Raw genomic sequence first — 18,492 nt, 5'->3', positions numbered from 1 at the left:
TGAATGCCGACTGAAAGGACTGTACAGAAAATTTTCCATTACACCCCTACTTAAGGGTGTACCAGCTAATCTATTAGTAAATCAGGCAGCTTCCTCAGCGGCAGCCATCTGCTTGTCAGGAGCTTTTTCAGTGAAGTCCTGGATGCTACTGCACTCTGAGTTTCCCATGCGCTGATTTCCCAGGTGCACTGTAGTGGGCAGTGCCTGGCTGACTGTTAACTCACAATGGAAATGTTGAAGTGCTGTGTGTATGGAACATGCTTTACATTTCAGCTTTTTTTCTGCTTCTGCATCTATGCTGAGCCCAACAGAGACATTACAAGCAATCATTAAATGAGGAGGTCAAAGTTGACACTCGGGCCACCGTCGCTCCCCCACCATGGCATCAGCCTGACACGTTATCGCTGGTCACCTGTCTGACTGCGCGTCTGTCTGTCCATCAAACCAGATTACCCCTGAGGCCCCCGCAGCAAAGTCACAACTTCTTCAAGGCCGCGTTATGGGCCTCATACTTACGCTCATGAATGGCTCGCAGGTCGAGTGTCAGCTCGAGTGGTCACACTGCAGATCAAACTGTGACGGCCTTTGTGACTTTAAACACCGCAGTGTAGGAGTCTATTTCTGCATGTGTGCGTGGATGTGAAAGGTAAACACAGTCAGTCGCTCTGCTGCTCTGCGGACATTAAGCCTATTTTCCAGCCAGAGGTCAGTATGAAAAGCCTATTGTTGCATGGATCTTGGTGCCGCAGAGTGGGCAGTCTCGCCGCCGCAAACACCGTCGCCACTTCTTAACCTCTAGGTCCGAACATTAGGTTGCACAATGGCGAGCAGAGAGCACCTTGTTTCTTGTTTCCAGAGCGTCATTCTGTCCCGTTTGCTGTGTGAGGCAGCTGCAGAATGCTGTGCAGAAACTGAATGGCAGTCAGAGCTACAAAAGGTAAGTATTTATGCAGTATAGAGACTGTTTCAATACATGCAGTCAGACGACGGAATAATTGACTGCACTTGTTAAACAGCTGAACAGACTTACAGTCCAGTGTTACTGGAGAAAGCCCCAGCAGTGATAATGTGTGGAGAAATATATTTTAACACCATGTTAGCTATAAGTTACGCACTATGCAATTTTTTACTGACTTTTAATATTTTAGTGGACAGAATCTATTTGTCTGATATCACTTAAATGCTCTTCACATTTTAATCCAGTATGCAGCTTTTCTCTAAACGTAAAATTGCCATCTTTTATCATTACTGATCTTTAGCTTTGGTTTTATTTGGATTTTCTGCTCCGCCGTGCAACTTTAAGAAAACTAATGTCCAAAACTAAGCAAGGAAGGTCTCACAGCTATCTGTAATTTCTGCTATTTGCGAACATTGCAGTTTAATTTAGCTGCAGTAACAATGGAAGAAGAAAGGTGGATCAAACCAAAATCTCATCAGTTTAAAATCATATAGTTTGCTTACCCTGAACTAAATTACTCAAAGTGCAGATGTAGCACTAGATTTAATTTTATAGTAGTTTTTCTTTTTATTTTTGTCTGAATGGGGCCCTGAAGTAACAGAAACCCACTTAGAGGGGGGGTTCAGCTATCACTGATCATTTCCTTAAAATGTTTTTTATCAGAACTTAAATCCACATTTAGTGTCTTTTCATCTGCCAAGTGTTTAAATTTCCTCTGTTTTCCTATTTTAAATTCATTGCTTCACTATTTAAATGATTTCAGGACATATTTAGAATGGATAAGTCCATGTTGGATTATTTATTTATTACAGGTTGTGCATTTTAGGGTGATGTTGTAAATTGTGTTCTTTCGCAACTTGAACTACTTCAAGCACCTGGATGTTTGGCGCTCCCTCTGGCAAGTGATGGTGATTAATGGATGTTTTTTTTATAAGCGTTTCATAAACTCATATGGCTGATCATACAATTGAAATTGGGACATATTATTCTTTCTCAAAAAGTTTGACTTTCTTGAAAGTTCATCCTTTTCATGGTTGGTAGATGAGTCTAAAAATATATCATTTTCTTGTATCATGACCAATTAACCAAATATTTATTTTTCAAGTTTTAATGAACAGCATATATAAGCAACATATATTGATTATTGTATTTTTTGTGTTTTGTCTTTTTTTTTTTTACAAATAAGAAATCAGTCTAAGCATGTCTGTCTATCAAAATTACTTTATGGCCCTTTACAGCAAGCTCAGTGTTACACATTAACTGGTTTGTTAGTGAAGCCCTGTGTATCCATAGAGACAGGATGAGAGCAGACTGTTTACTTCCTCCCTCCCCTACTTATTTTACTTTGCTCTCTCTTTATTGGTTTGTCAGGAAAAAATCTTTGTTTTACTGCAACTTCAAAGGAGAAATCTGAATGTGAACCTTTGATAACGCCGGCAAACCAGAGTGGAAAATATTAAAGAGATGTCTGAATGTATTTTTATCCAGAGTGTGACCCACTGACACACACGTACACTAAGTAGAAGACGCATTTGCTTATGGAGTGTTTAGCATATGGACAGGAGGAGGTGGGGACTGAAACCTAAAACCTCTGTGATCAGTTGTGAACCTGCTATTTCTCCCGATCATCCCTGAACGTTCACGTCAGGATACCAGAATTAGGATTAATTTCTTCATTCACAATGTTTCGATTACAGCTCAAGCAAATACTTGTGAAACTGTTTCCATCCAGCCATGTAGGACGTTTACATTGTGTTGGTCGACGCATCAAAATGTATGATGATAAGTATGATAACATTTCCAAAGATTGATGATGCAATAATCAAAGTAATTTTGGACATTTCAAAAATTGTAGCTTTGAGGTTGTGATTATATTCATGACGTTTTAAAACACAACCACACATTCAAATGCATTTGTAGTTACGATTTTATGTAAACGACCAACACAAAGTGACACACGACCGTGAAAGGGAAAGCCATTGGCTCTCTTTACAATAAAAAAAACCTGAAATGCGTGATGTGCATTTGAATTCTACCTACTTTAATCTGCACTACTGAATAACATGCAGTCCATCAAGTAAAACTCTGTGTTGCAGAAAGCTAGCACTGGAAATACATTTCCTACCATGCCAGAAAACGTTTTCTTTTTTCAGGAGAAAAAAATAAAGCTCGTCAGAGTTGATGGGAGCATCTAAGGCTCTAAATATATTTCAAACCTGGTAAAAAAAAATATATCTATATATATATATATATATATATATATATAGATATATATATTTTGAGGTAGCTAAAGACTTCAGATTGGGGCAGAGGCTGCCCGTCTGCAGACCAGTGACCCTAAGCACAGCAGAGCTTCAGCTGAGGGGTTTAGATCAAGTATAGTCGTATACTAAAAGTCCAAACCAAAATCCTCAAGTTTTAACTTAGTGTGACTGAATGCAAATGCATACCACAGTTTTGAAAATTTTTTTGGCATAAAAACCAGAAGCCCATCTATTTTTTTCCTTCCTACGTCACGGTTCTGTTTCAGGCTTTATAGTCAATCACATGAATGACAGAAAATGAAGTTTAAGTTCTTGGCTTTAATGAAAAAGTTGAAACGTTCAAAAGTTATGAATTGTAACAGGCTAAATACATACTGAACTATATACCGAACATCAAAATATTCATGGTATACTAAACATTTTAGTGCTCATAAAGCACCAAACTGTTACTGAAACTCTATAAGTAATAAAGTTAAGGTTTATTAATTTAATCCTAGTAAAGCTTAACCGAGGTGTGTTTTGAGTTCATGCCTTTATTTGTGACCTCAGGTGGAGCCTCTGTTTTTGTCAACACCGTTCAGCAGTTGAGCTTCAAGTCCTGTGTCGGAAATTCAACACTGATCCATGACAACACAGAGATTGTTTACCATGGCAACGGTTTGGAAAACCAAAGCAACATGCTACTGACCGAGACCGAGAGACGTCTTCTGAGAAACACATCAGAACTGAACAGAATCGACTCCTGATACTCTCTGTGATTGAGTTGGTGGCAGCTCTCATGAAAGCAAGGAGAGAGAATTACAGTTCTTTACAGCCCCCTGAGGATGGGACTCTAAGTAAAGATGGAAACCTAAATTATGATTTGTGCAGAGGAGAGGTTTTGTAGTTCCTGATTTTGTTTTAATAAAAATAGCTCATTAGCTCATCCAGTTTTACTGTTTTCGTCTGTGGCTCCTGAATAATGGAGACTTAACAGCTATCCTTCATCAATTCCTTTTACTCATAAACCATAATGAAAAAAAAATCTCAACAAAAATAAATTGCAGGGTGAAATACACACTGAAACCTGTCAGTCTTTTCCTCAGTTTAAATATTTCCAATAAGATCATGAATTGACACCAGATTTCAGCAACAATCCAATTAATCTACACATAGAAATTAATCAAGAAGAATTTGTCTGCAAAATTAAATTATGGGTCAAAAATTTGAATGTCATGAAGATTTTCAGGAATACCTTTAAACATTTGTTTTTCTTTTTTTTCTATGAAAATAAGTAATTCACTCAAAAATGGTCTTTTTGAAAACAAGCTGCATAAGACTCCACTGTTGAAGAAAAAGCATTGTTTAAAGCTGGCTGCAGAACATCTGGACGATTCAGTGAAATGCTGTCAAATCAGAAAACCCCGACGTTGAACTCTTTTGAATTAATTTCATACACCTTGTTTCGAGGAACTCTGTATATCACCCCAAAAACATAACGCCAAAGAATGGCATACGTTAGTTAACTGAAGAAAGAATGAATGGATGAACTCACCAAGACATTCTTGATAACAATTGGAAGATAAAACAAGTTGAAATTTCCCAGCCATTCGACTGTTAATGACCTGACTATTCTCCAGCTGGAAAGCTGTGGAAATAAGCAACAATCAGAGTGCATACAGAGGACCCACAAGACCTTCGAGTTTCAAAGACAATTTGTTTTTAATAAATGGGTCATAATCACTTCTGAGTAATTCATGTGACTTGTCTCCTGCAAGAGATGGCTGGAAGTTGTCATTACCAGAAAAGGCTTTTCCACAATTTCATCAATTTCTGCAAATATATTATATATATTTTGTACCAGTAGCTTCATTTGCAGACGAATTTGCTTCGATATTCTTTGGCCGTGTGGATAATTTTGGCTTGTTGCTGACATCTGGTGTGAATTTTATCTCGTCCCCATTAAAAGAAAAACCCATGACACATCTAATACTTACTTTACCTCCAAATAATATGGTGGCTGACCCGTATAAATAGAGATACAATAACAAAAATGTAATAAATATTGGACAGGATGCTTAAAGACAGCGGGTGTGGCTTCTTGCACTGCTGGGGGTCCGATATGATGAAGGTGTCAGGTGGCTCCTCATAAGATCTCCGGAGAACCTGGACAGAACCATGGAGTGATGGTAGGAGGTGCACTTTGTGTGTGCAAGTGGGGTCATTAACAGGGCGAGGTCACGGCCTGGTGGGAGCAGATTATAGTCATGAGCTGGATAATGGAGCTGGTGTGTGTGTATTGATCTAAGTTAGTCTATGGGGATTCATAATGCGGTCTCTAAATCTGCCTAATGATGAGCAGTGTGGGGGGAGCCTCGGCGAATGTGTGTATTTTGGAGACAATCCTGTAAAACCACACACACATACATGCACACAGACTTGTTCATATTCCAGAAATGGGAGCTGTAGTCTAAGCTGTAAGAGTTTCTACGTGATTAACTCGTCATTGAGGAGTCGACTCTGGTTCTTTCTGGGTTGTTAGGACTAAATTCATTATTTATAACCAATAGCCATGCAGTGTGCTCCCTTTTTACCAATGTTTTGCTTTATATCTGCGCTCGATTCACAAAGCAGATTGCACTGAATACGTGGAGACTAAATCTATTTAAGCACACCCATCAAGCCCAGCAAATTGGAACAACGTTTTTTAATCTCTAGTTAATGTTCTATATTACTAAAGAGATGGGAATGATAAACCCCTTTAACTGATTCATTCGGAGATAATAAGCATTGAGTCATGTTAAAATAACCATATAGCTTTTGATTAGAGAAATGATTTTGAAAAATATGAAGCACGTTTCAACAATTGAGTATAAATTGATGACATCCCTCACCTGTTTCTTTTCTGTGGGTTTTTTTTTTGTAAACTAATAGAGCAACTTTTTAACCTGCTTTTAACACAATCTGCATAAAGAAAACATCTTTGGTCCTTGACAATTTGAAGCTATTGACCCTGATTGCAACTTACATAAATGTACGTAAATGTGAGCGGACGCTGTTAACTCTGCAGTATCGGTTTTGCTTACTGTAAACCAGATCCTGCAGAGTTTGCTCAAACGCGTCGCGGGTGGCAGTGATGGAGGGGCTCACTGCGGGTGTATCCATGTGTGTGTGCAGGGTTCAGCACCCGGCCCAGGTATGTGAAGGTGTTTATCAACCCGAGCAGCCACAAGAAGGAGGCCGTTCACATCTACAGAGACCATGTGGCTCCTCTTTTTAAGATGGCCGACGTCCGCACTGACATCACAGGTTGGCTCGTCTCACTGCTTATCTCTTTCTGCTACGCTTACGGCCATTCAAGTTTAGCAGTTTATTTTATTGTGATAAGAATCAGTTCAATTGCTACAGGAATTTGTTCTGTATTGGCATAAAAAAATAACAACAACAACAAAAATATGATATGAAATCTCTGTGTGTGCGCTTAAGTGTCCAGGTCCAAAGGTCAGAGCTAATGGCAGTTTCTGGTCGCTAGGTAACCTGATCCTGGAGGCGGAGCTAAGTCCATCTGTTAAGACAGAGGGACACAACTTCCTCTCATCTCCTTTCCCTGTTTTTTTTTTTTTTTCCCTATTCTCATTTTCTTTTCCTCTATCATCTTCTCTACGATTCCGCCTCTCCTGCTTGCATCTCCCTCTCCTCTTTTCTCACAGCTACTCCTCAACTCTCTCTTTCCCTTCTCTCAGCAGATGGCACGATATCCGTTGTCCCACTTTTTCTTTTGGCAGCTATCAAGCACACACAACCATGTACATCTGACCACACACATGCATGAACACTTTATCTTTGTCCATCTCAGTGACTCTCCATCTGCTCACCTCTCCTTTTTCTCCCTCTGTCTGTCCCTACGTGTCTTTCTTTCTGTCCGTCTCTGCAGTAACTGATAGGAAGGGTCATGCTCTCTCAGTGATGAAGGAATGCAAACTGGATGAATACGATGGGTCAGTTGTTTCTCTTTTATTTCTCATATCTCTTGATTTTTATGAAATAAAATACATGTTTTGGAATTGAAGTTTTCTTTTTCATTCGAAATCTTGTTTGTTCATCCATAGTTTTGTGTGAAGGACTATGCAAAACATTTTGGTAGCTAAACCATTTTTTTATGCCATATATATTTATTGGTACCATTTAGATGAAAAGAACGTCATTTAACCCAGCTCTGGGTCAAATATGGATCGACCCTCGTTCATTTTGACAGTAGATTTCATTTCCATCCTCAAAATTAGGTTACAGTGGATTATGTCTAACATTAAAACTGAGAAAGAGTGATTTAAAAACTCACAACTCACCTCCAATGTAGGTGAGTTGAAACTGATTACAAAACAAGGGGTTTTGTAATCTCCTTGTTAAAGTTTGAATGTTGTGCACATTTAGTTCTGTACTAGCTACAATTAAGCCCAACATTTTTCAAACTCCTGGCAATTATTCTTATTTAATAAAGATGTTTATTTTTTTATAGGAACTGACCCATACATTTAAAAAATAAGCCATAACACAGTGTAAAAAGTGTGTCAACTAAAAGATAAAAAAAATAATTGTTTTTGTCCCCATTTCACTAAAAATTGCATCGTATTAATTATCCTTCTCATTAATTAGAAATCTTTCGACATCCCTTCTTATAACTGCTGAGCAGCTTTTTGCGTGTTTCTCTGGTGACGATCGTTGAGGTTGAAAGTCTTTCTTGCCGTTTCCCAGTTCATATGGGGCACTCTGACTGGGCCACATCAAAACGTGTTTAGTTAAAACTCCTGGGTTATTTTAAGACATAATAACCCAGGAGTTATTGCGTGTGGAATTGACCAAGTGATTACAGGTGACTTTACAATTCACACGATAAAGTTTGATGTAGTTTTTTTCTCCTTGTAAAAACTATCTGACGTGTCAAATCAGTCGAAGATGCAGCTTTGATGGAGCTGTTGGACATGTATGAGTTTGTGACGCACTGAAGTGAGACGTGTAATCAAACAGAGGTTTACTGTGGGAGGCTGACACTAAAACACACTGACCCAGACTGATTTCTCTCTCTCACACACACGCAGTCACACGCAAACAAACACACGCGCACACACACACACAAACACACACACACACACAGGTTACATAAATCACATTGACCTGCCCCAGAGTGAGCTTTAAGAACTGCTTCACACTGTTTCAAAACCTTGTGTTCTTGAAGAATATAAAACTTTTATGAAGCTCTTGTCGCTCTACCTGTGGTTGGGTGTATAAGAGTGTGTGTGTGTGTGTCTGGGTGTGTGTGTAAGCAGCTTTTGTGCTCAGCACTCATAAAGCTTAATGTGCTTAGAGAAGATTAGCTCAGCGTTGCTAAGCTAGCTGCCGCGTTTGTGCGTGTGTGTGTGTGTGTGTGTGAGGCTGCACTGGTGAGGATTTGGTTGAAACCTACATTTGCCAATTAGGCTGACTGTCACCGTGGCGACCAGAGTTTCAGGTAATCCCATCCCCAGGAAGAGGGGGAAGGAGGCGGAGCCAGTTTATCTCCTATTTACTGCAAACACAGTCATGAAGATGGAGCGTCTCACTGCATAGTGCTAATACCACACTGCTAAAGTTAACTCTTCTCCAGCTTCACTCAGCTTTTATATTAAATTTGTCATCTTATATTTGTAGAAGACAAATATAAACCAAGGGACCTTGATCACAATATTGAATCATTCATTCTTGTACAAAATACAAGCATTAAAAAAGTTGACTGAACTATTAACTGAATTAATAAAACTATATTTAAAACCTTTTCTATTAGAGAGTCGCAACTTTTCAAGATTTTTATTGGAGTTTAAGGAAGTTTTAAAGGTTTACAAAATGCCTTCACCTTCACAATAAGAGCGTAGAGTTGTTTCTTGCATCCATCTGTCCTGATGGAGACGTGTCTTCACCTGTCCTCCAGCGTGGTGTGTGTCGGTGGGGACGGATCGGTGGCGGAGCTGTGCCACGCTTTGGTTCTCCGAGCTCAGCTAGATGCAGATTCTCCAGAAAACCCAGTGAGAGCAGCTCTGCCACTGGGGATCATTCCTGCCGGTAAGACCTTTTCATGCAGCAGAAACGCAGCCGGGCCTGCGGGAAGCTTCACGAGTTTTCATTTTTGCCTCAACAGGTTCTACAGATGTGGTTTCCTGTTCAGTCCATGGAGTCAGAGATCCAGTCACAGCAGCTCTCCACGTTGTTCTAGGTACGGCCCCTTTGTTCCTAACTCAGACCAGGTCAGACTTTATAGGTGGATTGTTTTTTTTTTCTCCAGCTCCTGCACACAGTTTGATGTGTGTTTTAATAGAAAAGATCCCATAAAAATGTATCCGAAAGGGTGAATGTTGTTTACAAATCACCAACAAACATCAGTGCAATATATTTCCCAATGAATATTGACGTGACTTCATTTATCTTTATTGTCAGAAAGCATGCTTGCTTTCTCTCCATTCTCCATCACCAGTTTGAACATCTGTGTTAAATACACTCTGTCTACTTTACGTCTATATCCTCAGGTCGTTCGGATTGATTTCCGCCCGCAGTAAATCTGTTGTTAAATTCAATTTGTTCAAACGTCAAGGTGAAAACCAATCAGGAGCTCTTATTGTTTCTGAGCTTCGATGCGATTGGCTGTCGTTCCATTTGAGTGGCGAAGGGACCAGAGTTTAAAAAAAACAACAAACATGCAGACAGATGGTGGTACTGGACTCTGGAGGGAGGAAAACGACAGATGTCCGACTGTCGGATCGGTTTCACTAAATCACAGGTTTTCCCTGCTGCTTGTGGTCCCCCCCTCCCCCACTGACCTCTCCTCACCTCTCTCCATTTCCTCTCAGGTAAACCTGTCGGCCAATCGGTTTGAAGCAAGGCGTGTTGTTGTTTTTGTTTGACAGCTTCTGGTGAGATGGTTCATCATGCATAATTAATACTGGTAGCTGGTGTGTGTGTGTGTGTGTGTGTGTGTTCGCGTGTGTGTGTGTGTCTGTGTGTGTGTGTGTGACAGAGAAAAAGAGAGAGAGAAACTGGGAGTATTAAGTGACACTAATAGGAGTAAAATCTGAACAACAGAGAGCAGTCAAAGTAAAGCAAGATGATTTTCCCATAAAGATGAACTGAATCAGGCTTTTATTTCCATAAATCTGATCTGAATTTACTCATAATTTGCTGATAAATCACCTTCTCATGCACTGTTTTTTTGTTGTTGTCATCAAACTTGGTTTATTTCACTCTGAACCTTGTCTAATAACTCAAAGACTTATTCCCGGACAGCTCTTTCATCACTTAATGAAGCTCAGTTGTTTCCTGAGTTAGCCTCTTTGATGCTGTGGCACTAAATGTCTGCCTGGTGTTAAGCAAAAATGTTCTTTTGTCACAGAACAACCACAATCTTCAATGTATTTTATTCAAATTTTATGTGACGATAAATATTGTATTATTGTACAGTTAAAGGAAAATAATTTCAAAATATTATTAAGTTTCAACATATTTTGCAAGGAGAAATGTAAAAAAAAAAAAAAAAAGTGATTCACAGTGTTGTTTCGAAGTTGCAACTTCCTAAGTTCAAATCCCAGCTGATGACTTTCTGTGTCAAGTTTCCAGCTTCTTTTACACTTAAAAACCTTAAGTTAATTTCTCTCACTTAAATTACTCTTAGCTCGGGGTGTGTGTCTGTGTGCGTTGAGTGTGTTTTGGTAAGCCCCTGTGATAAAATGGCAACCAATACAGTTTGTCTGGCCTTTCACTGGAGATACGCACCACGCCCCCTGTGACCCGAAACAAGACGAAGCAGCTTTGGAAAATGAATAGATTCATGTCAAGCCTGTTTTTTCTGGGCTTTTGAAAGAACTCATAAAGAGAACATTAATATTAATAAAATGTGAATGTATAAGATAATATTAACACTTGTCGTTTTCTGCATGCCCGCCTGATCACTTGCTCATAAAAATCTATAATGCAGACCTAAACATTATGACGACGGATGGAAATGTTTAAGGTTAAGAAAAAGAACATTCCAGATTTTTATTATTTTTTTCCCCCTCCCTTGTTTACATTGCTTATAAATATTAGACAAGCCTTTAAAATTAGCTGTAGGCTTGATCTCGGTGACACACTGACCGTGTCAGCTTTAATCCCGCTCAACACATGGAGCTCCACTAACACACTGACAACAAGCCATATGGTGAGGAAATCAGATTCAGCCAGAGAGACAGGCAGACAGACAGACAGACAGACAGACAGACAGACAGACAGGCGGTAGGACAGACAGGTGAGGAGACTGCAGTTCAGTAGGTTACAGCAGGTATGTGGCCAGATGGCACGCTCCGTGTTTGTGTTTGGTACCGAGTGTGTGTGACAAATTGTGTACACCCATCTGGAGGTTAATCGAGCATTTTCTCAAAAGGACGTGTTTATGAGTTCATATTAAATGAGATTCTTCTTACTCCATTTGCTTTGTGGGTTGTTTTTTTTTTTTTTTGCCTCCTGAGGTCGTCGGAGAGGAAATCATGAGCGAGGTTCTGTGTTAGAGCATTTTATCTGGGTCTCTCCACGCATGGAACCATTCCAGGAACGAAGTGAGACCAGAAGGCGTTCTTGTTTGAGGTCACTATTAGTGGCCATTGCTTCCTCGCAGCTATATTTAAACATGGCTCCTGCTATTGTAGTTCTTTTTGCTGTGAACTGGTGGCAACGTCAAATTTCAATAAATTCTGGGACAACGTTAGACTATAAATATAACATCATTCTGTAAAGCAATTTAGAGGACAAACCGGATTTTAAAATCTGAAAAGCTTTGTTGTATGTTTGTAGTCGACTATAAATGAAATCAGTTGCAACCGATGACATTCGAATGCCATTTAATTATTTATTTGATAATTACAGACTGCAACTGTGTGGGATTTAATCTCAGTATTAATCCAGCTGTTCTGTGAAGGCTTCAGAGGTTTCGTAGAGAACATTACAATAAATGTATTAATACATTGTTATTCAGGCAAACTCAGCCAATAGGTCCATGCTGGAGGGACTGGAGAGAGGCATCGCCACAGGGAAGCACGGTGGAGACAGAGTAGTGCTGTGTGGGTCCCATTCAGGAACAGAGGAGCTGATGAGAGCAGGATGGATGGAGCTACACAGATGACAACTTTGGAGAAAAAAAAAACAAACCCTGCTGAGGCGATGAAAGGCTTGAGGCTGCAGGAGGTTCACCTTTCAGCAGGACAGCGATCCAACACAGCTACTGTGGAACGGTTTAGATCGCAGTATGTTCATGGGATAGACCAGAATTCAACTGAGAATCTGACTGAATTTTCTGCTAACAAAAATGGGCAACAACTTCAGTGTATGCACATACGAAGCTGGTGGATATTTACCTCCCAAAAAACGTTCCTATTTTGTCTCTCACATAATCTCCCCAATGAAAACGCTTAATTCTGTGGTAATAATCTGTCAGACGTTCAGCTGGTGTGTTTACTTTTCCAAGGTGCTTTTCTGTTCAATTTGGTCTTCCTTTTTTTTTTTTTTTTTTTTTTTTTTGTTTTTTAAATTCTTTTTGATTACGCTGAGAAGAAAAGGCAACAAAATGACAGATCAGCGATTTCTTGGAAGTGCTGCCTGTCTGAATGTCTCTCCTGTCTGTGTTCAGGTCACCTGCAGCAGGTGGACATGTGCAGCTTCTCGTCCAGCGGTCAGCTGGTGCGTTTCGGGTTCTCTGCCATGTTTGGTTTTGGCGGCCAGAGCTTAGCGAGGGCAGAAAAGAAGAGGTGGATGTCATCGTCACGGCGACGAGAATATGCCGTGGTGAAGACCTTGGCCAGGCTGAGGTGACGCATTTTCTTTCCTTTTAGTCATTTAAATGTTTTACTTCATAAGAGGAAAGGATGGCAGTCAGTATAAGTGACGATACTATTTGAACATGTATTTTTCATGGTCCTGTTTTACATCATAAATGAGTCAAATTAAGTTGATTTTCGTTATGGTGAGCTGAAAATGAAGTGTTTCTTTTTCTGTTTGTCTCCATCAGGCCAGAGGACTGCCAGCTGTCATTTTTACCTGCAAAAAGCTCAGAAAGCAGTTTGTTTGGACAACAGTAAGACGCATTCATAGATTTTCTTAATGGTTTTAAGGGGAATAGAGAATAGAGAAATAGTAAAATGTTAACATTACTGGATTAAATCATTTTTCTCTGTAAGTTATTTAGTCTGTTATTTATTTAATGCTATTTATTATTATTATTTTTTTTTTTTTTATTTTATTTTTTTTTTTTATGTAATTGCTTTATTCCTATCAGCAATAGTTTGCTTAATGTGGCACATTTAGTTTTTCCAATAATAAAAGGAAACTGTCACCACTAGAGGGCGATGTTTTACACTTATGATGTGATGCGTTTTGTCTTGCATAGTGCCTACACTGAAACAGCAGTCAAACTCTGTTTCAACCATGACTTCATTTCACAGTTTACCTCCTTATTCATTGGTGCAAGAAAATATCTAATTGATAAAAAATGTAAATACCATTTTGATCACCCAGTTAAAACTGGATGAAATAGACTAAATTGATAAAAGAAACACTTCCTTACTGTTATTTTTTCGGGAGTTTATTTATACAAGATACAGAATATTAAAATGTGTCTCTGGTTATTGAGGGGGGTTTATGAAACTGTTTTATTTTTTTGCAGATCTGAACAGTAAAGGTTAAACATCTACTTGTATTCCTTGTATTTGTGAAGTTTATGTTCAAAACTAGAACAATGTCTACATAACTGGTTTAATTGTTGTTTCTCCTCCTTTCTTTTATATATATATATATATATATATATATATATATATATATGTCTGTGAACACACCTTTTTTAAATACACCCTCCCTCGTCCATTTTCTAGAGACCAGGGCGAAGACAAAGAACTGGACACAGAGTCAGGTGAGGACAGCAATTTGCAAATGTGAACTGAGACCTGAGCGGGTTTAATTTCCTACCTCTGTTAACAAACCCGGCTTTACTTTGGCTCGCTCTGATTGGTCTGTGTTGAAGCAGAGGAGTCTTGGATGACCAATCAGGGTTTGTACCTCAGCATCAGCGTCATGTCTATCCCCTGTCTGAGCCCACACGCGCCCCAGGGATTGGCTCCAAACACCAGGTATACCTTAAGCTCTCAGTTTTATAATACCTAACTCTCTGATAACTCTCTCTAAACTTCCTGTTTGTGACAGTTTAGACAATGGCAGCGCCTCACTGATCGCAGTAGGTAATGCTTCCAGGTCAGAGTTCATCAAGCACCTCAAGCAGTACAGCAGCTCTAGTGGACAGGTGAGAGGAACAATGAAGTAGCATCAACTATCAGAGCAACTTATGCTAAGGATTAATTCTACATTGCTGCATTGTAATGTTAGTGTGTCTTTTAAAATATTGTTTTGAATCTTAGATTTAGGCTTTTACATCTGATTTTAAACAGCATCAGTTAGAAAGTCTTAATGCCTAATCTAAATGTTTTTATGTTTAGATTTTGAGGTTAGTGACAAGCAGAAAAGTTGTCAGTCACATTTCACGGCATACCAACTCCATCACAAATCAGAAACAGTATGAATACTAAACATATTAACCACTATTATTGAGCCATATGGTGAGATCGTAATTTCTTTTTATGAATCCTCTACCATTTATAAGTATCCGTATTCCTAATATGCCTTCTGGTCTTTCTTTTTCTGAAATCAGACATCTGCATTTCGTCCATTTTTTCCTATTTTACAGTCTAATGATGAGAAGTGTTGTTGTTTAAACCAGCAGTAATAAACACCAGCGGGACGCAGTCAGGAGCACCTTGATGGGATTTTCATCAGCTTGTGACCTCGTCTTCTTAAAACTCCACCTCTTTCTAAGGGAAACAAAATAGTTATCATGCAGATTAGCCTGATTTAGCATGGCTTGCTGTGGCTTGAGAGACTAAACGTTAACCCACTTTCTAAATATACTGACAGTGTGACTGACGGTGACTGTCCAGCAAAAGGGAAAAGCACATTGAACTGAGTGACCTACATTCGGTTAGCTACCATGTAAATATAGAAGACATCAAGTTCAGCGACGACGTCAGGTTCTGACTGACTGGGAAGATTTGAACATCGAAACCCAATCCCATCGGTTAAAGTTTGTTTCTGCTGTAAGAGGTCAAATGTTTTTATGCTTAAGCGGGACTTTCTCACTATTGGGCTGTTTCCTCTTAAGGTTCCCAGAGCTGTATCATAAAAAAAAAAATTACATATAAAAAAAAAAAATATATATATACCAACCAAGTGTGTACATTTCAGAATAATGTCCTCCCAAAACATTATTGTATTCTGTTCTCATCAGTCTTTTCAGCAATGAAACAACATACCCGACATTTAAAACTAATGTCTGTAAATCATGCACTTTGAGAGATAAAACACAAAGTTGCAAGAGGATATAAACCATATACAGGCCACTTAAAAAAAAATTGATGTGAATAATTGTAATTATTTTAAAGCCACAGTCATTCCAAATAATTGAAAATTGCGACAAACAAAATGGAGCCGTCGGTCTAGTTGAGAAACAAGTTGTTTTGTCATAGATTATAATTTTTTGATGTTAAATTGAATTTCAAGCTACTTTGAGGTAAAAAAAAACAAACAACAACAACATCTAAACAAACCACAAAAAAAGACAAAGTGACTGCTTGCTTATATGACACTTTCTAGTGGTTATTTGCAAATCAAACGGAAAAGACAAAGAGAGAAATCCTCCCAAGAAACACCTGCACGCATATGGATCGTCACAATGCTAGTCTCTGCTGCCCCCCACTGGCGCCTTGTGTTATCACAACAGAGGACAGTAAATAGGAAAGGAACCCGACGCACCAGAACAAGCTGCTTAACACAGATTTACAAAGATCCACAGTCTTCACCAGCTTAGCTTAGACACACATACGTCCACGGTGACGTCCTGATTGTCTTTCTACAGTTTAGCTTCCCCTTCGTGGAGACGCACTCCGTGTCGGCGGTGAGGATTCGACCCCGATCACTGATTGGCTGGTCTGAGGAGGAGAGCGAAGACGAGGGAGACTCCAAAAATACACCCATCATCCAATCAGAGCGAGCCGCTCTGCCCTGGAACATCGACGGAGAGCTGGTGGAGATCGCCAATGAAGTGCTCATCAGGTGGGACTATCTGTGTTTCAGGACTAAAACCCAAATCACCAGTGATTCCTTGGATTTATTTGATAATCGCTGTTATGTCAAATAAGGTCAGTTCACCCAAAACACCGTCTTTTTTATTCGTGGGAGTATAGAAAGATTCTTTAAATGCATCTGCTTCAGCAAAAAAAAAAAAAAAAAACTTTCACTCACACCTTAAAACAATCAACCACGACTAAAGCTGGCCAGTTTTAAGTAATTCTGAATGTAAAGCAGATTTGTAAAAAGACAACAAAGAACCAACTTGGGCAAAAAATTTTACTGTTTATTTCCTCACTTTTGATATAGTTTCTCTAAATCTGCTAGATGAAGTCAGTTTGCATTAAGTCTCCCTTCCAGCATCTATAAAGAGGTTCCACAAGCTGCTGAGTTGGGTTCCTGGGTTACCATGCACATGTGTTTTTGTGCTGAGAAGACAGTCAGACATGCTGTTTCTCTTCCTTTATTGCCTTTTGGAGTAATCACTCTTTTCTAAAGTCTTTTATCCTCAAGCACCCATATTAGTACTCTTCATCCATATAAGGTCAAATAAAAAAAAAATCCTGTCATAAATATGAGCAGCTTTCCACTCAGTACGCTCTCTGGTGCTTGCAGACACACTATCTTGGGTTGTAGTTGCCACTGAATATACATTGTTATTAATTTGTACTGGGTTCTTTTAAGTGGCATTGTTGCTGTTGTGTTATTTGTCACTGCGATTCTCAGTTGCCTTTTTTTTCTCTCTTCCTGTCGGTGTAGAAGCAGACTTCCTGGGTCTATTATCTAGATCCTATATCTTCCTCAACTCTCTTCCTTTCTTTTTTCTCTTCTCCGTTGCTTTTCCATCATGTCTATTTTGATTTAAATGAAACCACAACAATTTCTAATTATGTTTTTTTTTTTTAAGTAAAGAACAGAGAGAACTTTAATGCTCCATTTGTAAAGTAAATTTGTTAGGTTTCTTCCTATTGCTATTCGGCTAGACACAGTTAAAATTAACTAACCAAATAAATAAATACAAGCAACCTTTGAGCAGCATTTAATACAGTTATTCTTCAAACTGAAAACATCTTTAAAAAACTATCTTGAGAATTAAAAATCAACAGACTGATGCCATGTAAAAGATTTTAGGTTGCTTTACTGAATTGCCCCCTTTTTTGTAGAATGCCTCGTAATCGCTGTTTGTGTTTAGGGTTCATCCGAGACTCATCACTCTGTATGGGGAGGAGGTAAATGAGGCAGAGTCAACCGTCACCTGCAGCTGCATCTGAGAGCGACAGGAAGCGCCAGCTTCTGTCACCATGGTAACCAGTCCCACAGACGATTCCTAGATAACGGTTCTTACTGCCAATGTTACTGTGATATAAAGTGACAAAAATTGTTTGTCAGCTAATTGTCTGGCTAAGAGATTTACAGAAATAGACCCATATCATCACACATCCTCCACCGTACCTAACAGTGGGCATCTACAGCAGCAGCTCATCTCTGAAGTTAATATGTGACTTATTATAAAAGTGGCTAATAACCATTCTTTTACATTTAAATTAATGTTTACAAGTCTCATTTGTTTTAAAAACTCCACATTCTGTGTTAATGTTGCTTTCTACACAACACAGACGGTGTTTGCGTTGAAATTACTCACATTTTTACCTCATTTTTACTGATCCAAAAGTTTTATAAGTGAATATTTCTCAAGATTTTTGTTTTGTTTTTTTTCCACATTATTCTGTGGTCATAATAATAATAAAAAAGAACAAATGTTTAAATAAAAAAAAAATCCTTTATTTTAATAGGGGAGTATTGATAAAAGCAGTGAGACGCTCCAGTGCAGAACAAACTTTCATAAAAAATAAAAATGTAATAAAACATTCAAACACTTGCATGATGTGTATTTCTATGACTTGTAAAAGACAATGGATGAAGTTGTTTCAACACTTTGCATTCACAGAATACAGGAAGTTAAAATAATGATCTGATACATTTTACTTTTCTAAAAGCCTCTTTCAAGTAAATGTCATTTATTTCTTTGGCAAAGTCGGTGGAGTTTCATTTTAATAATTTTCAGCGTTTTCA

The 18,492-nt window shown here is 38.8% G+C and overlaps 1 protein-coding gene across 3 annotated transcripts; it reads left to right on the top strand.

Moving 5' to 3' along the window:
* The first annotated feature begins 522 nt into the window (after positions 1–522).
* On the top strand, positions 523–18,274 carry LOC106964236 (ceramide kinase-like protein). 3 transcript variants are annotated; one of them, XM_015059632.1, is made up of 12 exons: positions 547–937; positions 6,379–6,510; positions 7,136–7,199; positions 9,164–9,294; positions 9,371–9,445; positions 12,881–13,058; positions 13,259–13,324; positions 14,118–14,155; positions 14,267–14,372; positions 14,446–14,542; positions 16,208–16,404; positions 17,612–18,274. In XM_015059632.1, exons 1-12 carry the CDS (start codon positions 916–918, stop codon positions 17,688–17,690), a joined length of 1,185 nt encoding a protein of 394 aa, XP_014915118.1. In that variant the 5' UTR covers positions 547–915; the 3' UTR covers positions 17,691–18,274. The 3 variants fall into 3 exon arrangements, with proteins under 3 accessions (XP_014915117.1, XP_014915118.1, XP_014915119.1); XM_015059633.1 differs by having other exon boundaries at positions 553–937; positions 14,270–14,372; XM_015059631.1 differs by lacking the exon at positions 17,612–18,274 and having other exon boundaries at positions 523–937; positions 16,208–17,604.
* The last annotated feature ends 218 nt before the right edge of the window (positions 18,275–18,492 follow it).

Source organism: Poecilia latipinna, unplaced genomic scaffold (genome assembly GCF_001443285.1).
Source record: "Poecilia latipinna isolate Pla-1442-1.1 unplaced genomic scaffold, P_latipinna-1.0 Scaffold1643, whole genome shotgun sequence".
Taxonomy (NCBI): Eukaryota; Metazoa; Chordata; class Actinopteri; order Cyprinodontiformes; family Poeciliidae; genus Poecilia; species Poecilia latipinna.
Note: the sequence above shows the minus strand (reverse complement) of the source record. Positions and strands in the feature narration are given on the sequence as shown.

Coding starts and splice junctions, on each gene's coding strand:
- LOC106964236 (XM_015059631.1), top strand. CDS start 916: ATGGCAGTCAGAGCTACAAAAG. Junction 13,059..13,258: donor AAGACCTTGGCCAGGCTGAG/GTGACGCATTTT, acceptor TGTCTCCATCAG/GCCAGAGGACTGCCAGCTGT. Junction 14,373..14,445: donor GGATTGGCTCCAAACACCAG/GTATACCTTAAG, acceptor TGTTTGTGACAG/TTTAGACAATGGCAGCGCCT.